This window comes from Natrix helvetica (assembly GCF_964273705.1).
Source record: "Natrix helvetica genome assembly, chromosome: 5".
Classification (NCBI taxonomy): Eukaryota; Metazoa; Chordata; class Lepidosauria; order Squamata; family Natricidae; genus Natrix; species Natrix helvetica.
The window spans coordinates 45619594-45641226 of record NC_138551.1 but is presented as its reverse complement, the minus strand read 5'-3'; the positions used below and the strand labels follow the sequence as shown (position 1 = coordinate 45641226).

At 35.4% G+C, this 21633-nt stretch overlaps 1 protein-coding gene across 3 annotated transcripts in view; it reads left to right on the top strand.

The window, feature by feature from the left end:
* Window positions 1-21599, top strand: part of STAG1 (STAG1 cohesin complex component) — a 219827-nt gene extending 198228 nt beyond the window's left edge. For all 3 annotated transcript variants that reach the window (XM_081955375.1, XM_081955376.1, XM_081955374.1), the window contains exons 25-34: window positions 5149-5288; window positions 6216-6317; window positions 7491-7639; window positions 8474-8602; window positions 10628-10833; window positions 13376-13547; window positions 18225-18335; window positions 20842-20956; window positions 21295-21375; window positions 21456-21599. In XM_081955375.1, coding sequence (XP_081811501.1) covers window positions 5149-5288; window positions 6216-6317; window positions 7491-7639; window positions 8474-8602; window positions 10628-10833; window positions 13376-13547; window positions 18225-18335; window positions 20842-20956; window positions 21295-21375; window positions 21456-21479 — 1229 coding nt within the window. In that variant the 3' untranslated portion in view covers window positions 21480-21599. The remainder of the gene's footprint in view (window positions 1-5148; window positions 5289-6215; window positions 6318-7490; window positions 7640-8473; window positions 8603-10627; window positions 10834-13375; window positions 13548-18224; window positions 18336-20841; window positions 20957-21294; window positions 21376-21455) is intronic.
* Window positions 21600-21633: the final 34 nt, after the last annotated feature.

The window sequence follows — 21633 nt, the reverse complement described above, 5'->3', positions numbered from 1 at the left end:
CTCTGTAGCCATGTGACTTGGTTTCAGTCATTGCTGCAATGGTGGCCTCATTTAACTCTGTGACTTGCCTGTGCCTTTCGGGGTTAAGACATACAATTTCCTGAAGCCAGCAGGTTTTTTTCTTTTTTTGTTCCTGATCACATGGCCAAACAAGATCCAGTGATTTTTGCAGCCAGTGCAAGTTTGTTGGGGGGGGGGGGAGCGTTAGGGTGTTGCATGGGCTTGAGGACTAGTGATACAATTGAGTGCTAGAATTACTTTTGTAAGTATTTTAAAATATTCTTTTTTGTTATTCTATAGCATTGTATTGTTTGTTTGCAAGCACTTTGGGAACTGCTCTGCTTTTTAAGTACTATATTTTGCAAACTATTGTGTTTGTTTGCATTTGCCTTGAAACTGCTTGTAGAAATGCTAGTCAGCATCTACACAAAGCATTCTATAACATTATACAATACAATACAATACAATAGTAGAGTTGGAAGGGACCTTGGAGGTCTTCTAGTCCAACCCCCTGCCTAGGCAGGAAACCCTATACCGTTTCAGACAAATAGCTATCCAACATCTTCTTAAAGACTTCCAGTGTTGGGGCATTCACAACTTCTGGAGGCAAGCTGTTCCACTGATTAATTGTTCTCACTGTCAGGAAATTTCTCCTCAGTTCTAAGTTGCTTCTCTCCTTGATTAGTTTCCACCCATTGCTTCTTGTTCTACCCTCAGGTGCTTTGGAGAATAGTTTGACTCCCTCTTCTTTGTGGCAACCTCTGAGATATTGGAATAATGCTATCATGTCTCCCCTAGTCCTTCTTTCTCTTAAGCTAAACATACCCAGTTCCTGCAACCGTTCTTCATATGTTTTAGTCTCCAGTCCCCTAATCATCTTTGTTGCTCTTCTCTGCACTCTTTCTAGAGTCTCCACATCTTTTTTACATCGTGGCGACCAGAACTGAATGCAGTATTCCAAGTGTGGCCTTACCAAGGCATTATAAAGTGGTATTAACACTTCACGTGATCTTGATTCTATCCCTCTGTTGATGCAGCCTAGAACTGTGTTGGCTTTTTTGGCAGCTGCTGCACACTGCTGGCTCATATTTAAATGGTTGTCCACTAGGACTCCAAGATCCCTTTCACAGTTACTACTACTGAGTAAGGTATCACCTATACTGTACCTGTGCATTCCGTTTTTGTTGCCTAAATGTAGAACCTTACTCTTTTCACCATTGAATTTCATTTTATTAGATAGTGCCCAATGTTCAAGTTTGTCAAGATCCTTCTGTATCTTAAGCCTATCTTCTGGAGTGTTGGCTATTCCTGCCAGCTTGGTATCATCTGCAAATTTGATGAGTTCCCCATTTATTCCCTCATCCAAATCATTGATGAAGATGTTGAAGAGTACTGGGCCTAAAACAGAGCCTTGGGGTACTCCACTGCATACTTCCCTCCATGTAGATGCAGTTCCATTGAGAACTACACGTTGAGTGCGGTTGGTCAGCCAGTTACCAATCCATCTGGTGGTGATGCTGTCTAACCCACATTCTTCTACTTTATCTAGTAGTAGGTTATGGTCTACCTTATCAAAAGCCTTACTGAAGTCCAAGTAAACTATATCAACGGCATTCCTCTGGTCCACTAATTTTGTCACATTATCAAAGAATGCAATAAGATTAGTCTGGCATGATCTGTTTTTGACAAATCCATGTTGGCTTTTGGCTATTACTTTGTTTGCTTCTAGGTGTTCGCAAATTCGTTGCTTGATTATTTTTTCCAGAATCTTTCCTGGTATTGAGGTTAGGCTGATAGGTCTGTAGTTTCCTGGATCTAATTTTTTCCCTTTTTTGAAGATGGGAACCACATCAGCTCTTTTCCAGTCCTCTGGTAGTTCCCCGGTGTTCCAGGATCTCTGAAAGATATAATTCAGTGGTTCTGAGATCTCGTCTGCTAGTTCCTTCAGAACTCTGGGGTGTAATCCATCCGGTCCTGGTGATTTGAACTCATCTAGGGTAGACAGGTGCTCACTTACCATTTTCTTCCCTATTTCAATTTGTGTTCCTAATTTTGTGGTGCTGCTTTTGATAGGTTGGACTGTTTTATCCCTTTGTGTAAAGACAGATGCAAAACATGAGTTAAATAGTTCTGCTTTCTCCCTGTTGCTTGTCACCTTCTTGCCACTTTCTCCTAGCAATGGACCAATTGTTTCCTTAACTTTTTTCTTGTTTTTAACATGTTGGAAGAAGCTTTTTTTGTTAATTTTTACTTTTGTGGCAAGCCTTTCTTCATTGTGAGCCTTAGCTTTCCTCACTTCATCTTTACAGGCTCGGGCTATTTGCTGATATTCTGCCTTAGTTATGTCCCCCTCCTTCCACTTTTTATACTTACTTTTTTTGTCTTTCAGTTTGTCAGATAGTTGTTTATGCAGCCATGCTGGTTTCTTTTGGGAGCTGTTGTTTTTCTTCTTCATTGGTATTGTGTTAGACTGGGCTTTTCTAATCTCATTTTTCAAAATTTCCCAAGCTTCTTGAGTTGTTTTCCCCTCGAGGATTCTCATCCATGGAATTTTTCCCAAGCTCTCTCGAAGTTTATTGAAATTAGCTTTCTTAAAGTCCAAGACTCTAGTTTGACTTTGTTCTACTACTTGTGTTTGGATAATGTTGAATTCCAATATTGCATGGTCACTTGCCCCCAGGGTTCCTATGGCTTCAACACCTTCTATCATTTCCTCTCTGTTAGTGAGAATTAAGTCCAGTATGGCTGATCCCCTTGTTTCCTTCTCTACTTTTTGGAAAACAAAGTTGTCTGCTAGGTTTGTTAGGAACCTGTTGGATCTTCCACTTGGTGCAGAGTTTGTTTCCCAGTTGATGTCAGGGTAGTTAAAATCTCCCATTACTATTGTGGTGTGCTTCCTACATACCTTAGTTAGCTGACTAGCAAAAAGTTCATCTTCTTCCTCTGCTTGGTTGGGTGGCCTGTAGTATAGACCTATGGCAATGTCATTTCCCCCACAACCTTTAATATTGACCCAAATGCATTCAAGATAGTTCTCATTATTGTTGTGCTCTATTTCTGTAGAGACATAGTTATTTCTTATATATAGTGCAACTCCACCTCCTCTTTTATTTGGTCTATTTCTTTTAAATAATTTAAATCCTTCTAGCTGTATGTTCCATTTGTCAGTTTCATCCCACCAAGTTTCTGTAATGGCAATAATATCATATCTGCCCTCTTTTACTTGAATTTCTAATTCTCCCTGTTTATTCCTCATACTCTGTGCATTGGTATATAGACATTTGAGTCCATTTTGATTGACCTTGTGTTTACTGTCTACATAACCTGTATTATGCCTGACTGCCCCTATTTTCTTGCCACTTGTGTGATTCATGCACATGGTATGACAATCACTATTACATGCTTGGTTTTGCTTGACAGCAGGAGTGATAATCTTACCCACACACACATCTATGTTACATGCATTTATAACCCTATGAATTTTAGTTTGCTGGGGACAGAGATGTTCTGTATCTATTAATTCTCTGTCCCCGCTCTTCAGTTTAAATGTTTATCAAGAAAATCTGTGAATTTAATGCCAAGTAACTCAGTTCCTTTCTTGGATGGGTGCAACCCATCTCTTTTGTACAGTTTTTCATTGGACCAGCTACAGGCTTCATGACTAATAAAACCAAAGCCTTCCCTTTTACACCACTCCTTTAGCCAAACATTAAACTCTGCTACACGCTGGCCCTTCCCTTTTTGTTCCTTATATACAGGTAAAACCTCTGAAAAGATAAGCCTACAACCTATACTATTAAGTTCATACCCCAAGTTCTGGAAATCATTCTGCACAGAAAGTACATCTTTCTGGGATAGATCATTAGTGCCAAGATGTATAATAGCATCAACGTCACAGTCCTTACTTGCATTCTTGACTATCTTAAGAATACGCCTCTTGTCTCTGCTGGCAGTAGCACCTGGCAGACACCTGACCTCATTGTGTTTCTTTGCTTTTATTTTGAAGATTATATTATTGTAATTTGTAGGTTTTAAATTTAAATTGCCTCCAGAGGTTGTGGGTGCCCGATGACTGGAAGCTTTTATGAAGAGACAGGATAGGCATTTATCAGAAATACTTTCTTGTGAGAGCAGTGGGTTAGACTAGATGACCTCAAAGTCCCTTGCATCTCTGTTACTGTTGCAAGCCAAGAGTTCTGTAAATCCTTCCATCATTTCCCTCTGGGTGCCTGGCTGGAGATTCTTAAGCTAATTAGTGGCAGGTCTTGTTTTTTTAAAGCAACTACAATCGGAGAGTTGGGTAAATTACCACCTCACCGCCCTCTGGGCAGCTGTCTAAAGAAGTTTGAGCTAACTAGTAGCAAATGAGTTTTTTAAAAAGCAACTGCAAACTCTGAGAGCCTGCTGGCAACTGGAAACCTCTGATAGGTGGTGGTGGGAAAGCCTCTCAGTTCAGTTAACGATGGCAATGATCAGTTAATGAATCAGAGGAAATAGTAAGTCAGATCTTCATTTAATGAGCCATTTGATTCTATTAATTAATTTAATTTTAAAAATTCATAAAAATTGAGTCTGATTCATTTAACAATTTTATTTTACTTACGAACCTAACGGACAGGCTCCATTAGGTTCGTACCTCGAGGACTACTTGTAGTTTCAGGAGCAAAGGGAGAAAGGGGCCAGGGCAGTAGTGAAATTCAAATTTTTATACTACTGGTTCTGTGAGTGTGGCTTGGTGGATGTGGCAGGGGAAGGATACTGCAAAATCCCCATTCCCTCCACGCTCCAGGGGAAGGGTACTGCAAAATCCCCATTCCTACCGAACTCTGAGGCCAGGCTGAGGTGGTATTTGCCGGTTCTCCGAACCAGTCAAAATTTCCACTACTGGTTCTCCAGAACCTGCTGGATTTCACCCCAGGGGCAGGGAGACTAAATGTAATTGAGTATCTAGAAAGAATGCTGCCAATCAAATCTTGGCCAGGAACACTCCAGTATGGTATTTTTAGCAACTTTCTCTTGTTGCTAGTTAACAACGATCACAACATAACTATCCCATCATATTTTAGAGAACTGTAGAATGTATCAATTAGGTAAATAAGAAATAATGACATTAAAAAGCAACTGTATTTTATTTTATTTATTGTTTAGAGGGAGATGAAGAAGATGAAGCTAATAAAATCGAAGCTTTACACAAGAGAAGGAATCTTTTGGCTGCCTTTAGTAAACTTATAATTTATGATATTGTAGATATGCACGCGGCAGCTGATATCTTCAAGCATTACATGAAGGTATGATTCTGTGCTCTGTTACTTTGTCCTAACAAATCAGATTTGCCAAAATATATGGATATATCTAAGGCTAATTTTATTTTGGTGAAAAGTCAGGCATACATTTTAAAATAATCCTCCATTTACTTCAGCCTGGCTGGGGTTGAAGAGATCCTTTCGAACAAAATAAGATGAAGTATTCAAGGTGGCACTAAGTAGGAAGGAATCATTGAAAAGTTTCCAATGCAAAACTTCCATTATAAATACGTCTATAATTTTAACTTTCCCAGTGAATAATGTTCTTGAGTACTTTGTCCAAAATATTTACAATTGAATTATTTTCGTAACACTACAATTGAAAAATATTACTTTATGGTTCTTGATTTTGTGCCTTGGAGTCAATCCTCATTCCTAACAATTGCCTAAACAAATCCTTTCCTAGCAAGATCATCAGAAATGATTCGCCATTGCCTTCTTCTTAGGGTTGAAAAACAATAATTGGTCCAAAGTTACCCAGCTGGCTTTGTGCCAAAGGTGGTTTCAAACATGGGGCCTTAACTATTGTACTACTGGGTGTAACTGGATTTATTTCTTTATGTTAGTGATCATTATTTTTTAATACTAGAATTCCACCATACTATTTCTGCATGGCGGTTATCTTGACTTTGGGTTGGATCTTAGGTCTTTGCATGGAGGTATAATGAAATAGAGGGGGTTTTTTATACACAAAATCTTACCTTATGTACAAAGAGAAATTCAGTTGGCAGTATAAAACTATTTAGCTTAACATTATTCGAAATTAGCATTTATTAATTAATTCTAGTGTAGGAGGGATGGTTCATTAGATAAGACAATTTAAAACACCACATCAAGGGTTGATTAAGAAAAAGATAGTCAATAAAAATTAAATGCATTGTTAGTTAAAATGTGTTTTTTTCTTGCTTTTAGTACTACAATGACTATGGTGATATCATTAAGGAGACATTGAGTAAAACAAGACAAATCGATAAAATTCAATGTGCAAAAACTCTCATTCTCAGTTTACAGCAGGTAAAAATCTTTAGCCCACACTAATTCTTAAATATGTCTTGTTTACAAATAACTTTCTTCATATATTTGAATATTCTGTTGCTATCATGTGACCATAGGATAGAGTTTAATATGAATATTTATAAACTATTAGAAAATTTCTGATTTGGATAATCTGGAACAGTTAAAAATTGTCATCTGTGATCAGTTCAGGACTACATCATAAAATTATTTTATTTATTTGTTAATTTATAGCATCCCCTTCCTTATAGGAACTCAAGGCAACATTCTGCTATAACAACCACCCTATGAGGTAGGCTGAACTAAGAATGACTGGCCCAGTGTCACCTAGAACTAAACTATAACCTGGATCTGTCTGATGCTAGCCCAGGATCTTAATCACTTTATTCTCATTCAGAATACATTAATTTAATTAATCATAGATTAATTTTGACAAAATATATGTGAACAAAAAGGCTGTACAGCTCATACAATACAGTTAAAATAGAAAAACAGTGTGCTCCAACTATTATCTTCAGTATGCATATTTAGTATCAAATTTCAATAGTTTTATTATTTAGTACTTTGGTCAGCGTTATGAGTTAAAAAACCTGTTGCATTGCAAGCTTAGATAAAGATTAGCCGCCTTTTTTAAAAAAAGAAGATTGAGAAACATGATATTACAAGTAGTGTTATTACTACTCTTTCACATAGGGGAGAAAGATGGAAATACCTCTGTAACTGTTACTTCGTAGTATGACAGAATCCCATTGCTGAGTATAACTGAATTAGAGAAAAAAGGCGGAGAGGCTCCTTTAACAAAACAAAGGCACTCCAAGTTTTCCTAATAAACATTTACTGAAATGTATGTCCATATTTTACAAATGATGTTGAGAGAATACGTGAAAGTCTCCTAATTAAGAGAAATCTAAAAATTATACATTATTATTAATGCAATCAAACATTATAATGGTCTGCCCTGCATGCTAATCTCCACATAAAAGGGTAGACTATACATATACATACATACATACATACATACATACATACATACAGTAAGTTTATCAGATAGTTTCCATTATTCATTTCTTTCTTTTCTAAGATCTGTTGGAAACCACAGCTCTAAGCCCTAAATATTGATATAGAATGTGCCACTATATCTGTAAAGATTTGAACTTTGAGTTCTTTCTGCAGCTATTTAATGAGCTTGTTCAAGAGCAAGGTCCTAACTTGGACAGGACATCTGCCCATGTCAGTGGCATCAAGGAGCTGGCCCGTCGTTTTGCTCTTACCTTTGGTCTGGACCAGATAAAGACAAGAGAAGCTGTAGCCACATTACACAAGTGAGTGGCAAAGAATGTGTTGAAGTCAAGTAATGCCTTTTTTAAAATAGGTTATAAATATGTCCAGTAAGACTACACATTGTTTTATTGTGTGTGTGTGGGGGGGGGGGGGGTTATTGCATTGGTGCTTAAGAGAATAATTAGGCTTTTGTAATAAATAGTTATAAAAGTTGATTGTTTAAATGTTAGTCACATTTTCTAAACAGCATTCTATATTGTATTACATTTGTTCTAAGCAATTTGAAGAAATGATTCATAAATAGCAATCACTGCATATTATTTATCACTATGTGTATGACCTCTAGTGTAAGTAATAAATGCTTTAAAATTATTTTAATGTATAAAAAGAAAAGTTGTAAAAAAAATTTAAAAGGAAAAAACCAAAAACAAGAAGAGAAAAAACCAAAAGCAATGAAAATATATATTACATTTAATGAAAATAATTTCTCCCTGATATTTAAACATGCAATTTAACCATGATTACAAAAAAACAATGTTGAATGGTCTATCCGTTTATATCTATGGAAAACCAGTTCATCAAGCGAAACCTAGCATAAATACTTAATCCAGGATTGTAAATCTGTGGTCACACCACATTTCTAATATTGAAGGCAACCATTTGTTTGTTTGCTTGCTGATAAATCCATAATTTTTCATAAAATCTTTTTGACATATACTTTAAAAATGTTAAGAAATATAAAGATATTATATTGAATATGGATAGTGATGCATTGAATCATCCTTTCTTTTTCACTGCGCATGGTATTTTATTTGAAGTTTGTATAGAGTTTATAACATTTGACCAGTTATTTAGTTCTTAATATCTTATTACAGAGATGGCATAGAATTTGCATTTAAATATCAAAATCAAAAAGGACAGGAATATCCACCTCCTAACCTTGCTTTCCTGGAAGTACTTAGTGAATTTTCATCTAAATTATTACGACAGGACAAGAAAACTGTGTAAGTAATACATTTTGCTGATTGTAAGCAACTTTATTTATAAATGGCATTGAAGTAAAAAGTCTGGTTTAATTGTACATCTACGGTAATTACAATTTTTATAAGTTTATGTAAAAAAGTGTTGGCAACGAGGTTTGTCTTTTAAATTGAGAGAATTCTGATATTCTCAACAAAATCTCACTATTTGTTTTAGCATATTATATTTTCATTCTCTGAACATTTATATATCTTTTACCACTAGAGAGGAGGTAGACTTTATTGTAGTCTAGCATATACATTCAGACAGGAAGCTCTAACATTTCTGAGATAGATATTGGTAATGAGAAATAGAATCAAATTGAATTTATTTATGGGTAGTACTGCTTCCTTCAGCAGTCTCTCTTCCCCACTGTAATAATCACTTTCCCAGTGTAGAGGAAAATAATTGAAGCTCTACCAAGTTGGATTGAGGGAAAGGAGGAAAAGATTATATTACATGAATAGACTTCAGTGTTCCTTCAAGCTTTTGGGTTGAATCCATGTTATTTTGCTTAATTTCCTTGACCATACTGAGAAAGCCAATCTGTTTAGGGCAATGCATACTATTTTATTTAATCCATCATCATCCTAAAACTTCTCAGTAATATGCAGGGGGCATAAAATAGTCAATTTAAAATTGGAAACATGTTCAAACAAAACAAAGCATAAAAACATCAGAACTGACTACATGTCTTTTTATATGTCTTGGAAATTTTAAAATATTTATCTTAGCACTGAAGTTATTGCATCAGAGCCAATAAATATTGTAACTTAGAAGGCATTTGAGAGATAGCATACCACCATTGAGAAAAGCCATCTTTCCAACAAATGTCTGTTGGCAAGAGAAAAAAGTTTTGCTAAAGAACTTAAGATATGGGGTTATTAGCATAAGAAAAACATCTTTTCCACTCCATGACTCCGTCCTTGTAGATCAAATTTTACATTATGAATTTTGTGTATATTTAGCCTGTTTGTGTGCTGTATACTTTGTGCTAAAAATAGTTGCTACATAAAAAAATCTTACAAAGGAAACAAAATCATTTGTAGCTGCTTAGACAGAAAATGTATTTTTTTTTTAAAAAAAAAGCATTTTCACCTATTGCTTTGTCAAGCCTTGTAGCATTCAATAAATCTGTACACTGGCCAGACTCATTTGCGAAATGGGCAGCCATATAAATATAATAAATAAATAAATCTAGAGACATATAAAACAATAATTATTAGAAGAAAATAATTATATTTCTTATAATTTCTATTGTTAGAATTTCTTCAGACATATGAGAAAAGAAAGTGTATAGAGTCACTCTGTGACTGATGTGATAAATGTACTTTCCAGAGCATTTTTCATGTTAGTCTGAATATAGATGTAAAATTTCTGCAATTTTTTTTCATTCCCTCCCCTTCCCAAACAATAGAAATATATGTGATATTCCTTGTTATATCGTACCACTATTTACTGATCTAAATTCATTTTATGTTATGAGAGCATACAGTGCAATATGTGTGAAGTTATTTTCTCATAGAGTTATCTTGTTTTAATTTGTTGAGTTAAAAAAAGACCTGGAGGACTTTTTTAAAAAATCAAAGCTGTCACTTCTGTGGTCTTGAAATAGAGTCATTTGCAATTGTGTTCTGAAGGCTTTTGATTATTATTCTGGAATACATCTTTTAATACGTACATGTCCATTTAATTTCATATTCCTTGATCATTTAGATTATTTAATAGTTTTATTCAATCAATTCTTATGTAAATTAATATGCTATTGTATTAGCTCTGAAAATAAATGTCATATATGTAGTGTCTGATATATTTTTTTCCACAAATAATTGAGTTATATTGCTGGCCCCCTAAAAAATCAGAGTAGATCTAACTCTTAAATCAGGAGTATAGATTATAGATAATCCTAATGCAAGGAACGAATAGGTATTTAAAACAGAAGTTGCTTGTAGCTATAGTTACCTATTTTAGTCATTTGTTTATACTCGTCTCTCTCTTCTCCAATCCAGTCACACATATTTGGAGAAATTCCTAACAGAACAAATGATGGAAAGGAGGGAAGATGTATGGCTTCCATTGATTTCCTATAGAAATTCATTAGTGACAGGTGGTGAGGACGATAGGATGTCTGTGAATAGTGGGAGCAGCAGTAGCAAAACTTCTTCTGTCCGAAATAAGAAAGGTCGACCTCCACTTCATAAGAAAAGAGTTGAAGGTAAATGTGGCTTTAAAGATTATATATTGTAGTCAGAATGTTAAATAAAAATATGACTTATTCATGCTTTTATTTGGTTCAAACGGTTTCTGAAAATTAAGCTCACATTTGTTTTTGAATCAGTATATCAACAGAATGGAATATTATTTCGTTAATGCTTTCCTCAGACAGAAATAAAGCAACACATATAGTCCTTGACTTATGACCACAATGGAGCCCAAAATTTCTGTTGCTAAGTGAGATGGTTAAGTGCACCAATTTTTGCACCAATTTATCACCTTTCTTGCCACAGTTGTTAAGTGCATCATTGCAGCTGTTAAGCTAGTAAAATAGTTGTAAAGTGAATCTGGCTTTCCTTTTGACTTTGCTTGTTAGACGGTCGATCATCATAAATATGAGCCAGTTGCCAAGCGTCTGAATTTTCATCATGCAGCATCATGGAGATGCTGCAAGGATTGTAAATGTGTCACAATTCATTTTTTTCAGTGCCATTGTAGCTTTGAACAGTCACTAAACAAATGGTTGCAAGTCAAGGACTATAGACAGGTTTGTGATCTTAGGAGTCCTTTGCACTTAAATTATGCAGAAGATACATTAGGATATTGCCTGTCAGCATAAACTGTGTAATGCAGAATATGGAAAAGGAGTAAGAAGTAAAAACAATTAAAATTGGAAAAGAAAAAAAACCTAAGTACAAGTAATTTACTACCAGTAATGTTTATTCTTCATTCTTTTCTAGCCTTGAAAACCACCTTTGTTTCTACTACATGCATACAGACTCATATACTGCTTTCTGTTCTTAAAATGCTTCACTTTTTTCTCTTTGAGTATCTTATAAATTCTATCTAGCTATGACTGGAATTTTTGGATTTCCCAATTTGATCTTAATGTCTTCAACCCATGTAACCAAACCCATTTCATTATTCGATCCACATTCATTCATTACCTGATTTTTTTTTCTTATCTCTTCTTGATCTCACATAGTTTTTAATTAACCCATTCCTATTGCAGTTATTTTTTTTTCCTATAATACCAATTTTTCTTTCAACAGTCAAAGGTGGGCAGAAATATGCTTTTATATCCAGCAGTGTGTATTTATTTAAAATAATATTTATTCTTCACAATAGATGATATGCTACATAATACCATCCACATAGTTCATTACACAACATTTCTGCATACATTTTCCCAATATTCACATCTCCAATTAAGATGGTCTGATGTCATCCCAAGCATTCCTTAAATATTTATTCAAAAATATATTAAACAGCCCAAGGTGTAACATCCCAGATCTTTCTCTTAATGCTCCCTGCTGAACTATCCATTAAGCATTATTTTTACTTTAAAACATGATTTATTTCCATGATACCCTGCATTTTTACACAAGCAACCAAACCTCAATTCCATATTCATGCAAAACATTGCAATTCAGATCTTTTCACTTTTTCATATTTTGTAAAATGAAGAAATATACAATAAACCCTACTTCTCACATTGTTACATTTCTCAATTACTTGCTTCACTTGCTATGTATCTTCATGCTTTCAGTCAGAATCCTGCTAAATATTTTCCCAGGCATGCATAATAAACTAATTCTTTCATAGCTTTATTCTTAAATCTTTTTCATTTGCTAGAACTCTTCTTTAGACTTCTTCATCCATTTCCAATAAAATCATTCCACATTTTTGTCTCTCTTTTAATATTAATTGTCCCCTTAATGCCTTCTTTATGTCCTTGAAATTTATTTTGCTTTTTCTGTATAATATCATTCTCTCATTATCTTTGCAGCTGTCATCCTGTTTATTCACAATATACATTTATTCACATCCACATTCTCTAATATTCTACCAAGCACTGTACTTCCCTCTAGTGTAACTCCATATACTTCAGTCTGTCCAAGCAACTTCCACTTTCTCTTTCCTCACATTAACTCTTATTTATTTTGTTGGGAGATTATTTTTTAATTAGGGTTTTAGGCATATATAGGTGCGCACATATACACACATACATATATACATACATACCCACATCTACAGTGCCTTCAGAAAGTATTCAGATCTCCCACATTTCTAAAATTCTGGTTTCACTTTGTCATTATGGAGTAGTGAGTGTGGATTAATGAGGAAAAATGAATTTCAGCAACTGTAGAATCAGGGTGCAACATAATAAAATTGACAAAAATGAAGGGGGTTTGAATACTGTCTGAATGCAGTGTGTATGAGCATGTGTGTGTGTGTATCCGTATGTGTATACTGCATTAAATTTAATAAGATTTCAAATAGATGATGATTTAACTACTTTTTCCTGTTGTGATTGCATTTCATTAGTTGCTTGCTTTATTAATTAACCAGTAATAAATTAAGGTTGATGTGTTTATTGGAATAAAATCTTGAAAAGTTGCTATATAAATTCATCTTAATGTTAAATAGAAAATTAGATTTTGACTTTTTTAAAAAAAAATCTGCTTCAATCTATATACTGTTTTCAGCCACATAATTGCACAAAATCCTGCTTACTATAATAGTTTATTGTTATGTATCAGATGAGAATATTGAAGGCTCGTGGCTGAATAGAAACGACAGCATCCAGACCCCAGGTGCTCTACAGACACCTCAGCTCACATCAACAGTGTTGAGAGAAAACACTCGACAAATTGGGGAGCAAATACCAGAGCACGAGTCAGAACCTGGATCTGAACAAGATTTTTTAAACAAGTATGTACCAATGAAATATTTCTGTAATAATAGGAAATTAATGTTAAAATACTGCTGAAATTAAGATTTCGAGTGCAGTCATTCTGTGAAGCTCAGAATGTTTTAAACAGGGTCCCTGGGCTGCAGCCCACAAATGGACCACTATTTTAAAACATAAAACTAGAGTATATGATTTAGGTTAATGAGATCCTCTGAAGCAATTAGATATCACTTCATTTTCCACAGACACCCATAGTTGAAAGCATCCCCTTCTAGCTACCGGTACTTACTATCACCTTTAAGACCACTAAAAGAAAAGAAACAACCTTTCTTTCCATTGTAATTAATTCCAGGAGACAGGAGAAGACATGGGAGCCTAGTGTGCTATGGTCTATAAGGTTGAGGTCCAAAGAGTTGGATACAACTTAACATCAACCACCAATCAGTGCTATCTGTTGATACCATAGTTGCCATATTTCTTTCTCCCACTACATTAGTCCCACCCAACAGAGGAGGCCCAGACTAGGATAAGACCATATCTCTTCCAGATGTCACCTGTATTCTAGAATGCATTCTAAAGGTAAATTGAAGACAGATTTTTCCATACATGCTCATGACTATCTTAATTCCCTGTCTCCATAAGGATATTTCTCACCTAGCTACTGGTATCAATTCCTAGAAATTCTTCAATGAGAGGATATCTCATACTTTGTTTCAAAAAGTTCTTTATAGCTTCTCTAGTAGGTGAAGATAGGAGTTCAATTAGCTAATATGCATGGCTATAGGTACCGTATTTTTCAGAGTATAAGGCGCACCAGAGTATAAGATGCATCAAGACTTTGAAGAGGCAAATTAAAAAAAAAGTTTTGCACTCTGCAGACCTCCCAAAAACGCCCCCCTCCCCCCTCCAAATGGCATGTATAGCCTTTAGGAGGCTTTCAGAGTGTTCCTCGGGACTGGGGAGGGGCAAAATTAAGCAAAACACGGCCTGTTTTTTGCTAATTTCTGCCCTCCCCAGCCCCCAGGAGCACTCTGAAAACCTCCTAAAGGCTATGCACGGCCATTTTGGTGAAGGGGCGGGTTTCAGGAGGCAAAAAATGTATTCCATGTATAAGATACACCCAGATTTTCAGCCTCTTTTTTGAGGAAAAAGGGTGCGTCTTATTCGGTAATCAGGAACTGCGGGATCTTGCTTTATATGTTTATCATGCTTGCACTTTTTAGTTGGCTAATATGTAATGAACCATCTCTGTGTCATTGAAACTTTTCGTCATGTTAGGGATCAGTGTAAATATGTGATCCCCCATCTGGCAGCAAATTCCAGTATTAGAATTAACACTGGAGCTAGCAAAATCCCAAGAAAAATTTCACATCGTGTTTGTAAATAAGGAGATTGAATGGGCATAATGAGATTGACATATTGCACAGATAAAAATTACTAATGGTAATTGGCCGAGTACCAATACTTTCCCAGGAAAAAATTGATTACTTTTTGGTAGTTGCTAGACGATAGCAGAGAAATTGTCTATATATTTTTGCTTTAAGCCTGCAGGGGCCAAGCAGCAAATTAGTACAGACAGACATGAAAGTCAGAATGAGGATATCAGTAATCATAACTCTTTGGAGTCATGTAGTTCTAATCTTCATGATTAAATCAAGAGGCTAGCGCGAAGCTCTTCCATTTGAGGATTTCTTCAATAAAAACCCAGATCATCCTCTACATAAAGAACAAAAGTTTAAACCACTGCTACATCGGTAGATTTGTATCACTACAAGCAGAATATTTAGCGCAGCAGCCCCCAACATTTTGGGCAGCAGGAATCAGAGAGAAGTTTTTCTGTGAACCAGAGGGTGCATTGTTTCACATGCTGCCTGCATCCCACAGATCAGCCTTCACTTGTTTGCACATCCCAGTTTCTGGCATGTTGCAGCCCGGTGTCGATCCATATCCCCAGGAATTCCTGGATCATAACTGCCCCACTAAATTCACCAAATGTTACCTCCTAATCAGCCAGACATTCCACACAGCCTCATTCATCAGCTATATTCTAAAGAGACTCTTGTATAACCTTTATACTCCCATCCCCTTGTATTGTCCTTCCATTCAATGCCTCCCATTCCAATTTGAGAGTCCATTATGGATGCCCATAATAGCAATAGCACTTATATACCGATTCACAGTGCTTTACATCCCTCTCTTAGCAGTTTACAGAGTCAGCATATTGACCCCAACAATCTGGATTCTCATTTTACTGACCTCGGAAGGATAAAAGGCTGAGTCAACCTTGAGCCAGTTAAGAATCAAACTGCAGTCAGCAGAAGTAGCAGTTGAAGAGGTCAACTCATAGTGTCACCCCATGGTTCATGCTTTTAATTTAAACACAATCACCGTTGCATGAAGTACTGCAGTAGAGATGTTTATGGTATACATTCTCTACCAGATGTAGAAGTATAAAGGGAAGCTATTCTGTTTCCATTCCCCCCCCCCCCCCGTTATACAGTATCAAAACTGATTGAAGTGCATATCCTCATTCTTCACAGTGGCCATGCCTACCCTAGTTTACTTCTATAGTAGGTCTGTCTCAACATCATTACCAGCATCTCCCAGTTATTCCCAATCTCTTATTGAGCCAACTTTTATTCTAATTTTGTTATCCAGATTTCTCCACATTCAACCTGTCTGCCAGGAAAATCTAACAGATAAAATAGAACTACTTTTCATGCACCAGTTAATAGGTTTCTGGGTTGAGTTTTTTTGCATCCTACTGTTAAGCATTTGGACAGCCAGTGCTTTTATGGACCTCATTTCTAGTACATTCAATTTTGAGTCACATCTATTTATTTCAAAGACTGTGTTCTTGGGAACTTCCAATAAGAAACCAAGAGAGAGAACTTGCAACATTCAGATTTGGTCTTTCCTGTTTGACATTTCAGGGGAAAAGATTACTCCTCCTCTTAATCCATCCTTCTCACCCATGATAATTTCTTAATTTCTTTTGAATGAGGAGTTTATGCTTCAGACACTCTTTTCCTAAGTCATTTATTATTTTGAAACAAGTCTTACATAACCCAAATGTCTTTTGAATATAAGGGCAGATTTTAAATTGTATTAAAAGCTTCACAAAGACTGGATTTCTTCCAAAGATTCTCTAAATAGGTAATTAATGCAGTTGTCTTACGCTGCCAGCTAGCATGTGAATTCTGATTTTGAAATATGCAAGGGCATGCTATTAAGATATATATATCCATTTGGGTTGCATTTCTTAATCACATTACCTTCAGAAAATTTTGCAGCAACCTGGGTCAAAGTAAGATGTTTATTAAATTGTTTATTACCAATTGGAATGCAATCTAAAAACAATAGTCTGTTACTTCCTTGATTTTATCATAGCCTGAACCCACTTCCAAAGTAATAGCCTTGTTATTCACTCGTATAGATGATTCACAAGGGTTGTTATGAAGAAGAGTTAGTTATATCTCTCTAATTCCTACCTTGGAATGCACTAGTGAACTGCCTTTCTTAATCCCTCCACCCAATTCATGTGATTTCTTATTTGTGGAATCACCTTGGTGGTTGTGCTGCCCCACTCTGACGCACGTATGGCAAGAGTTCTACAGGTGTTTATTTAAACCCCGCAAACAGGTCCTTGGAAAGCATCCCTGTTGTGGAGGTCTGAATTCCAAGCTTTGTATAGCAAGAGTTACTGGGTACCTAGTCCAAGGGGCACACACAAAATCCAGGAAAGCAGTCCAGGAGTCAGACAGACCAAGATACAGCATGAGCACACAAAGCACAGAACCGGGCACATTGCTCCAGCACACTGAAGTCCTCAAGGCCGGGTTGAGTAGGCAATGCCAGTGCAGTCCTTCATGAGAGGTGAGGATGTCTCCTCATGAGTAGTCTAGTTGACCGGTGTTGTACCTGTCTCCTCTCTGCTCTAAGTATCCTTAGATCAGGACAAGGTGTGAAGCTTCCTGGCCAACTTGCTGCAGCTGTGGCTCACCTCACTCAGCCTCTGCCTGTTGCTCATCTGATCAACCCAGCTGAGGCTGCTTTAGCAGGTAGCATTCTCTGAACCCGGATCCTGACCAATACGCGGCTCTACAATTTCCTCTGCAGACTCAAACTCGCCCTCTTCCTCTGAACTCGCATTTGGAGAGAGGTCCGGGGGCAGATCCATGACAGTGGTCAAGGGAACCACCACCAAAGATGGTCAAAGACATGAGGAGTATATCTTTATGTATATTACATGGCAGCATAAGTCCTGCCAACAGTCCTTAAACTCTAGAATTTTCCAAAGAAGATATTGCGCAGGTGCAACTACTGTATATCTGTATGTTCACAGATGATCTTTCAAAAAACTATAACCAATTCTCAGATGACAGATTCAGACAAATTGCTTAATATTTAGTGGTGATAAATTTAGCAGATTTTAATATTTATACTTAGCTCATTACATTACTATATCCAGTCTGTTATAAGGAGACTTACATGTGGTTCTCCTCCCTACTTTCTCTGAAATAATTAAAACAATAGTGATTTGTTTAGTTTAAGAGATGTTAACATTATTCAGTGAGTTACAAATGTAAGGATTAAAGTATAAGATCCCTGATTCTATTCTGAAACAACTATGAGTAACATTAAAATAATGTTAAAATTAAATGTTCATATTATGATTTTCTAAATTCGCTCTTAAGTCCTCAGATGCAAATATCTTGGTTGGGTCAGCAGAAATTGGAAGATTTAAGTCGAAAGGACAGGACGGGAATGAACTACATGAAAGGAAGAAGTGGTGTGAGACATACAGTGTAAGTATCCAGTAAGAGCCAGGAATTCATTTAAGTGTCTAATTATTTTAACAATGAGTGGATAAAAGTTTCTCTAATTTGTACTGTGTGAAACAACATATATTTTATATTCTCTATAATACCTTGATGCCGGAGCACTCTATAGCCAAAATTATGAAATATCTGCATCTTGTGGAACACAGTATTTATCTAAATATGATTACAGATATTTACAAATATTTAAATATTTATAAATGCTAAGTTTAAAATACAAAAATACAAAATATTTGTAATATGAAGTACTTATTTAAAACAAATTTTTACGATGTCACCACTCTTACCTCAAGAGGAGCAAGCATAACACTAAAATCGTTCCTTTGACTAGCCAAGGGGAATACCATTTTGATAAGGTGCTTACCTAGCTTTTAGCTGGGCAACGCAGGAGCAGCAGGAAACTAAGCAGAAAAAGAAAGGCTCTGTTTAAAGTACTTGTGTCTGTATGTAGCAACTTTAGTGCCACCATAATATACTTCTTAAACTGCTTGAATGAATGAATTATTAATTAATTTTAGCTAAGGAATTAGACCTTATTTGATAAGAGGGAGTTGTAGATTTTTTAGGGGTCAAAAATGGGTCTGATTTTAAAAACAAGAGGATGGAAGAGATGAGGGAATCCTTATTCTGCCTTAGTAATTAAATTATTATCAAACTGAAGTGAATGTAAATGAACAAACAAAATGGGATTGAGGCTACGGAGGCTGCCTTAGAGTCAGCAGTCAAGTTCTTTTAGATGGTCACTACTACTCTAGTCTAGCATAAACGCCAGAGGTCCCTCTCAGCAACTTCCTCTCCAGAGCTGTTTCTCCAGTCAGTCCTTTTCTAACATCTTTTGCAGAGAATGGCTTCTTCTCTCTGCTATTGTTTAAATGCCCATTGCTTTGTTCCGAAACTCTCCTCAGATCCCCTAGTGTAGCAGTTCCTTTTATGGATCCATTTTCAGAAATACACTAAAAATGCAAAGTAAAAATATTTAATTTATCATAGACAAAAGCAATAATTTTACACAATGAGAAAGTATATATAAAGAACAAACAAAAAAATCTGTAACTATAACTTTATCAAATTTATCTGATATTGTAAGTCTTTAAAGTAAGCTTTCATTGTGGATTAAATTTGTTCAGAATTTCTTCCAAAAAGGAGAAGTAACAAGGCAACTTTTTCATTGCTAAAGCACATATTTCTAAAATCCATTCCTTTATATGGGAATTAAAGTATTTTCCCATTTCCTAAGGGGTTTTTTTTTTTTTGCTATTATTAGAGCATGAAAAAGTCATCTTTGTTCTGAACATGTTACATTTCAAATAGTTGGAATGTAATTCAATACAATATACATGTCTTTGAAAACTTTTTCTCATTAATTCTGTCAACATACTGCATAACATTCAAAAAGAGTGTAAGGAACAACACAACAAAAATTGAGTTACAATGACCTCAAATTTCTTGTAGTGGTAACACAAATTATCATTAGTCTATACTTTAAGAATAATTCTAGATGATTCCATTAGATACAAAAAACAATGTTTTGATGGATTAATTTCAGTTTTAAATCACAGAACATAAAATTATCACTCTTCAAAACTTAAGTCCATTGGTTGAAAAAAAAACAGTTTTCAATTCTTGATTCCAAAATCATTGTATATTGATTATTATATTGAGGTATTTTAAACTACCCTTTTCATTTTTAACAGAAAAAAGTAGGTTTGGGTTCTGATATTGAATTCTTCTGTAACAACAATGTGACAGTTATTTTAGAAGCTGCTAAAATATCAGGTTTATCTCATTTTTTTGTATTAGCGGTAAAGAAAATTCTGTTTTGAGTTGCTGAAAATATTTAAAATAATTATTAAACATGTGTTATAATCAAGCATGAGCCATCCAAAACCAGTTCTTCTTTGTGCAGAATAATACATATTAAGAATATTTTGTAGTGTTTTACTTTAAATGAAAAAACACCCCGAATATATACAGGAATTTTTGAGAACAAGAATTTATTTTGTACTCAAGGCTGCATATAACGCACCCATTCAACAATTGGACTGGACTGAGAATGTGACTGGCACAAATCATCCTCTTTTATACAATGGATGACAAGAACCTACAATCTTTACAATCCAGAACATTAACCACTAAAATAAAAATAGCTTATGGGGACAGTGACAGTAACAACCTTCTAATATTGTCCATTAGTCAATATCTACTCATATATTTAAAAGTATTCAAGAGTATTATGTTCAGTAGTTTCTCAGCAGAATAAACATGGCTAGTGGATGAGCTGTTCCTTCTACACATCTTTCCATGCTAGATCTTTTTCAGGGAGTCAAAAGCCCTCTATAGCAGATTTGAAAACCAGCATAAAAGGAAGGAGAGAAAGGAATTTCCCTTTGCATAAGTAAATGAACACAATCTGGTATGTCAGATTTTGTTATTCATTATTGATCTTTTTGTATTTCTCATGTCTCCCAACAAGGCGGGGTCTCATGGAGGATGATGCTGAGCCCATCTTTGAAGATGTAATGATGTCTTCCCGAGGTCAGCTCGAGGATATGAATGAAGAATTCGAAGATACCATGGTTATTGATTTGGTCAGTAATTTTATCGTTACATATTTTTTTTGTTAAAAATGTGGTTACCACTAAAACTAAACAACTTAAAGTCATATAAACAACACTGTCTTAAGTATCCTGCTATAATGGGAAGTGGGTGAGAAATGAGTTTTGAAACAATTATATCAACCAATATATAAATAGGTGTTTTTCATGTTATATCAGCCTTGGAATCTCTAAAGCTTATAATATTAAATCATGGGTTTGAATTCTCACAACTCCTTTCATCTTTTTTAGTTTAAAATGATCTGTATAAAGGATTGGTACAAATATAAATGTATATGCCTAAACTCTACTGACAAGGACTTTCTTTACAGCCTCCTTCAAGGAACCGACGAGAAAGAGCTGAATTGAGGCCAGATTTTTTTGATTCTGCAGCTATCATTGAAGATGATTCAGTAAGCTTTTGAACAATATTATTTGTGATTTAATGAATAATTTTCTACAGCCTAACTTTATTTTCCATTGTATTTTCTAGGGATTTGGAATGCCAATGTTCTAAAATCTGGTGAAGACATTATACAAATTTGGAACTCTGTTCTTTAGAGCTCAAGGCCTATATACTGTGATAGCTAATATTAAAACCACATTTTGATGTGATTTGGTTTGATTTTTAACCAAATGATTAAGGTCATATCCTTTTTGTAATGACAGAG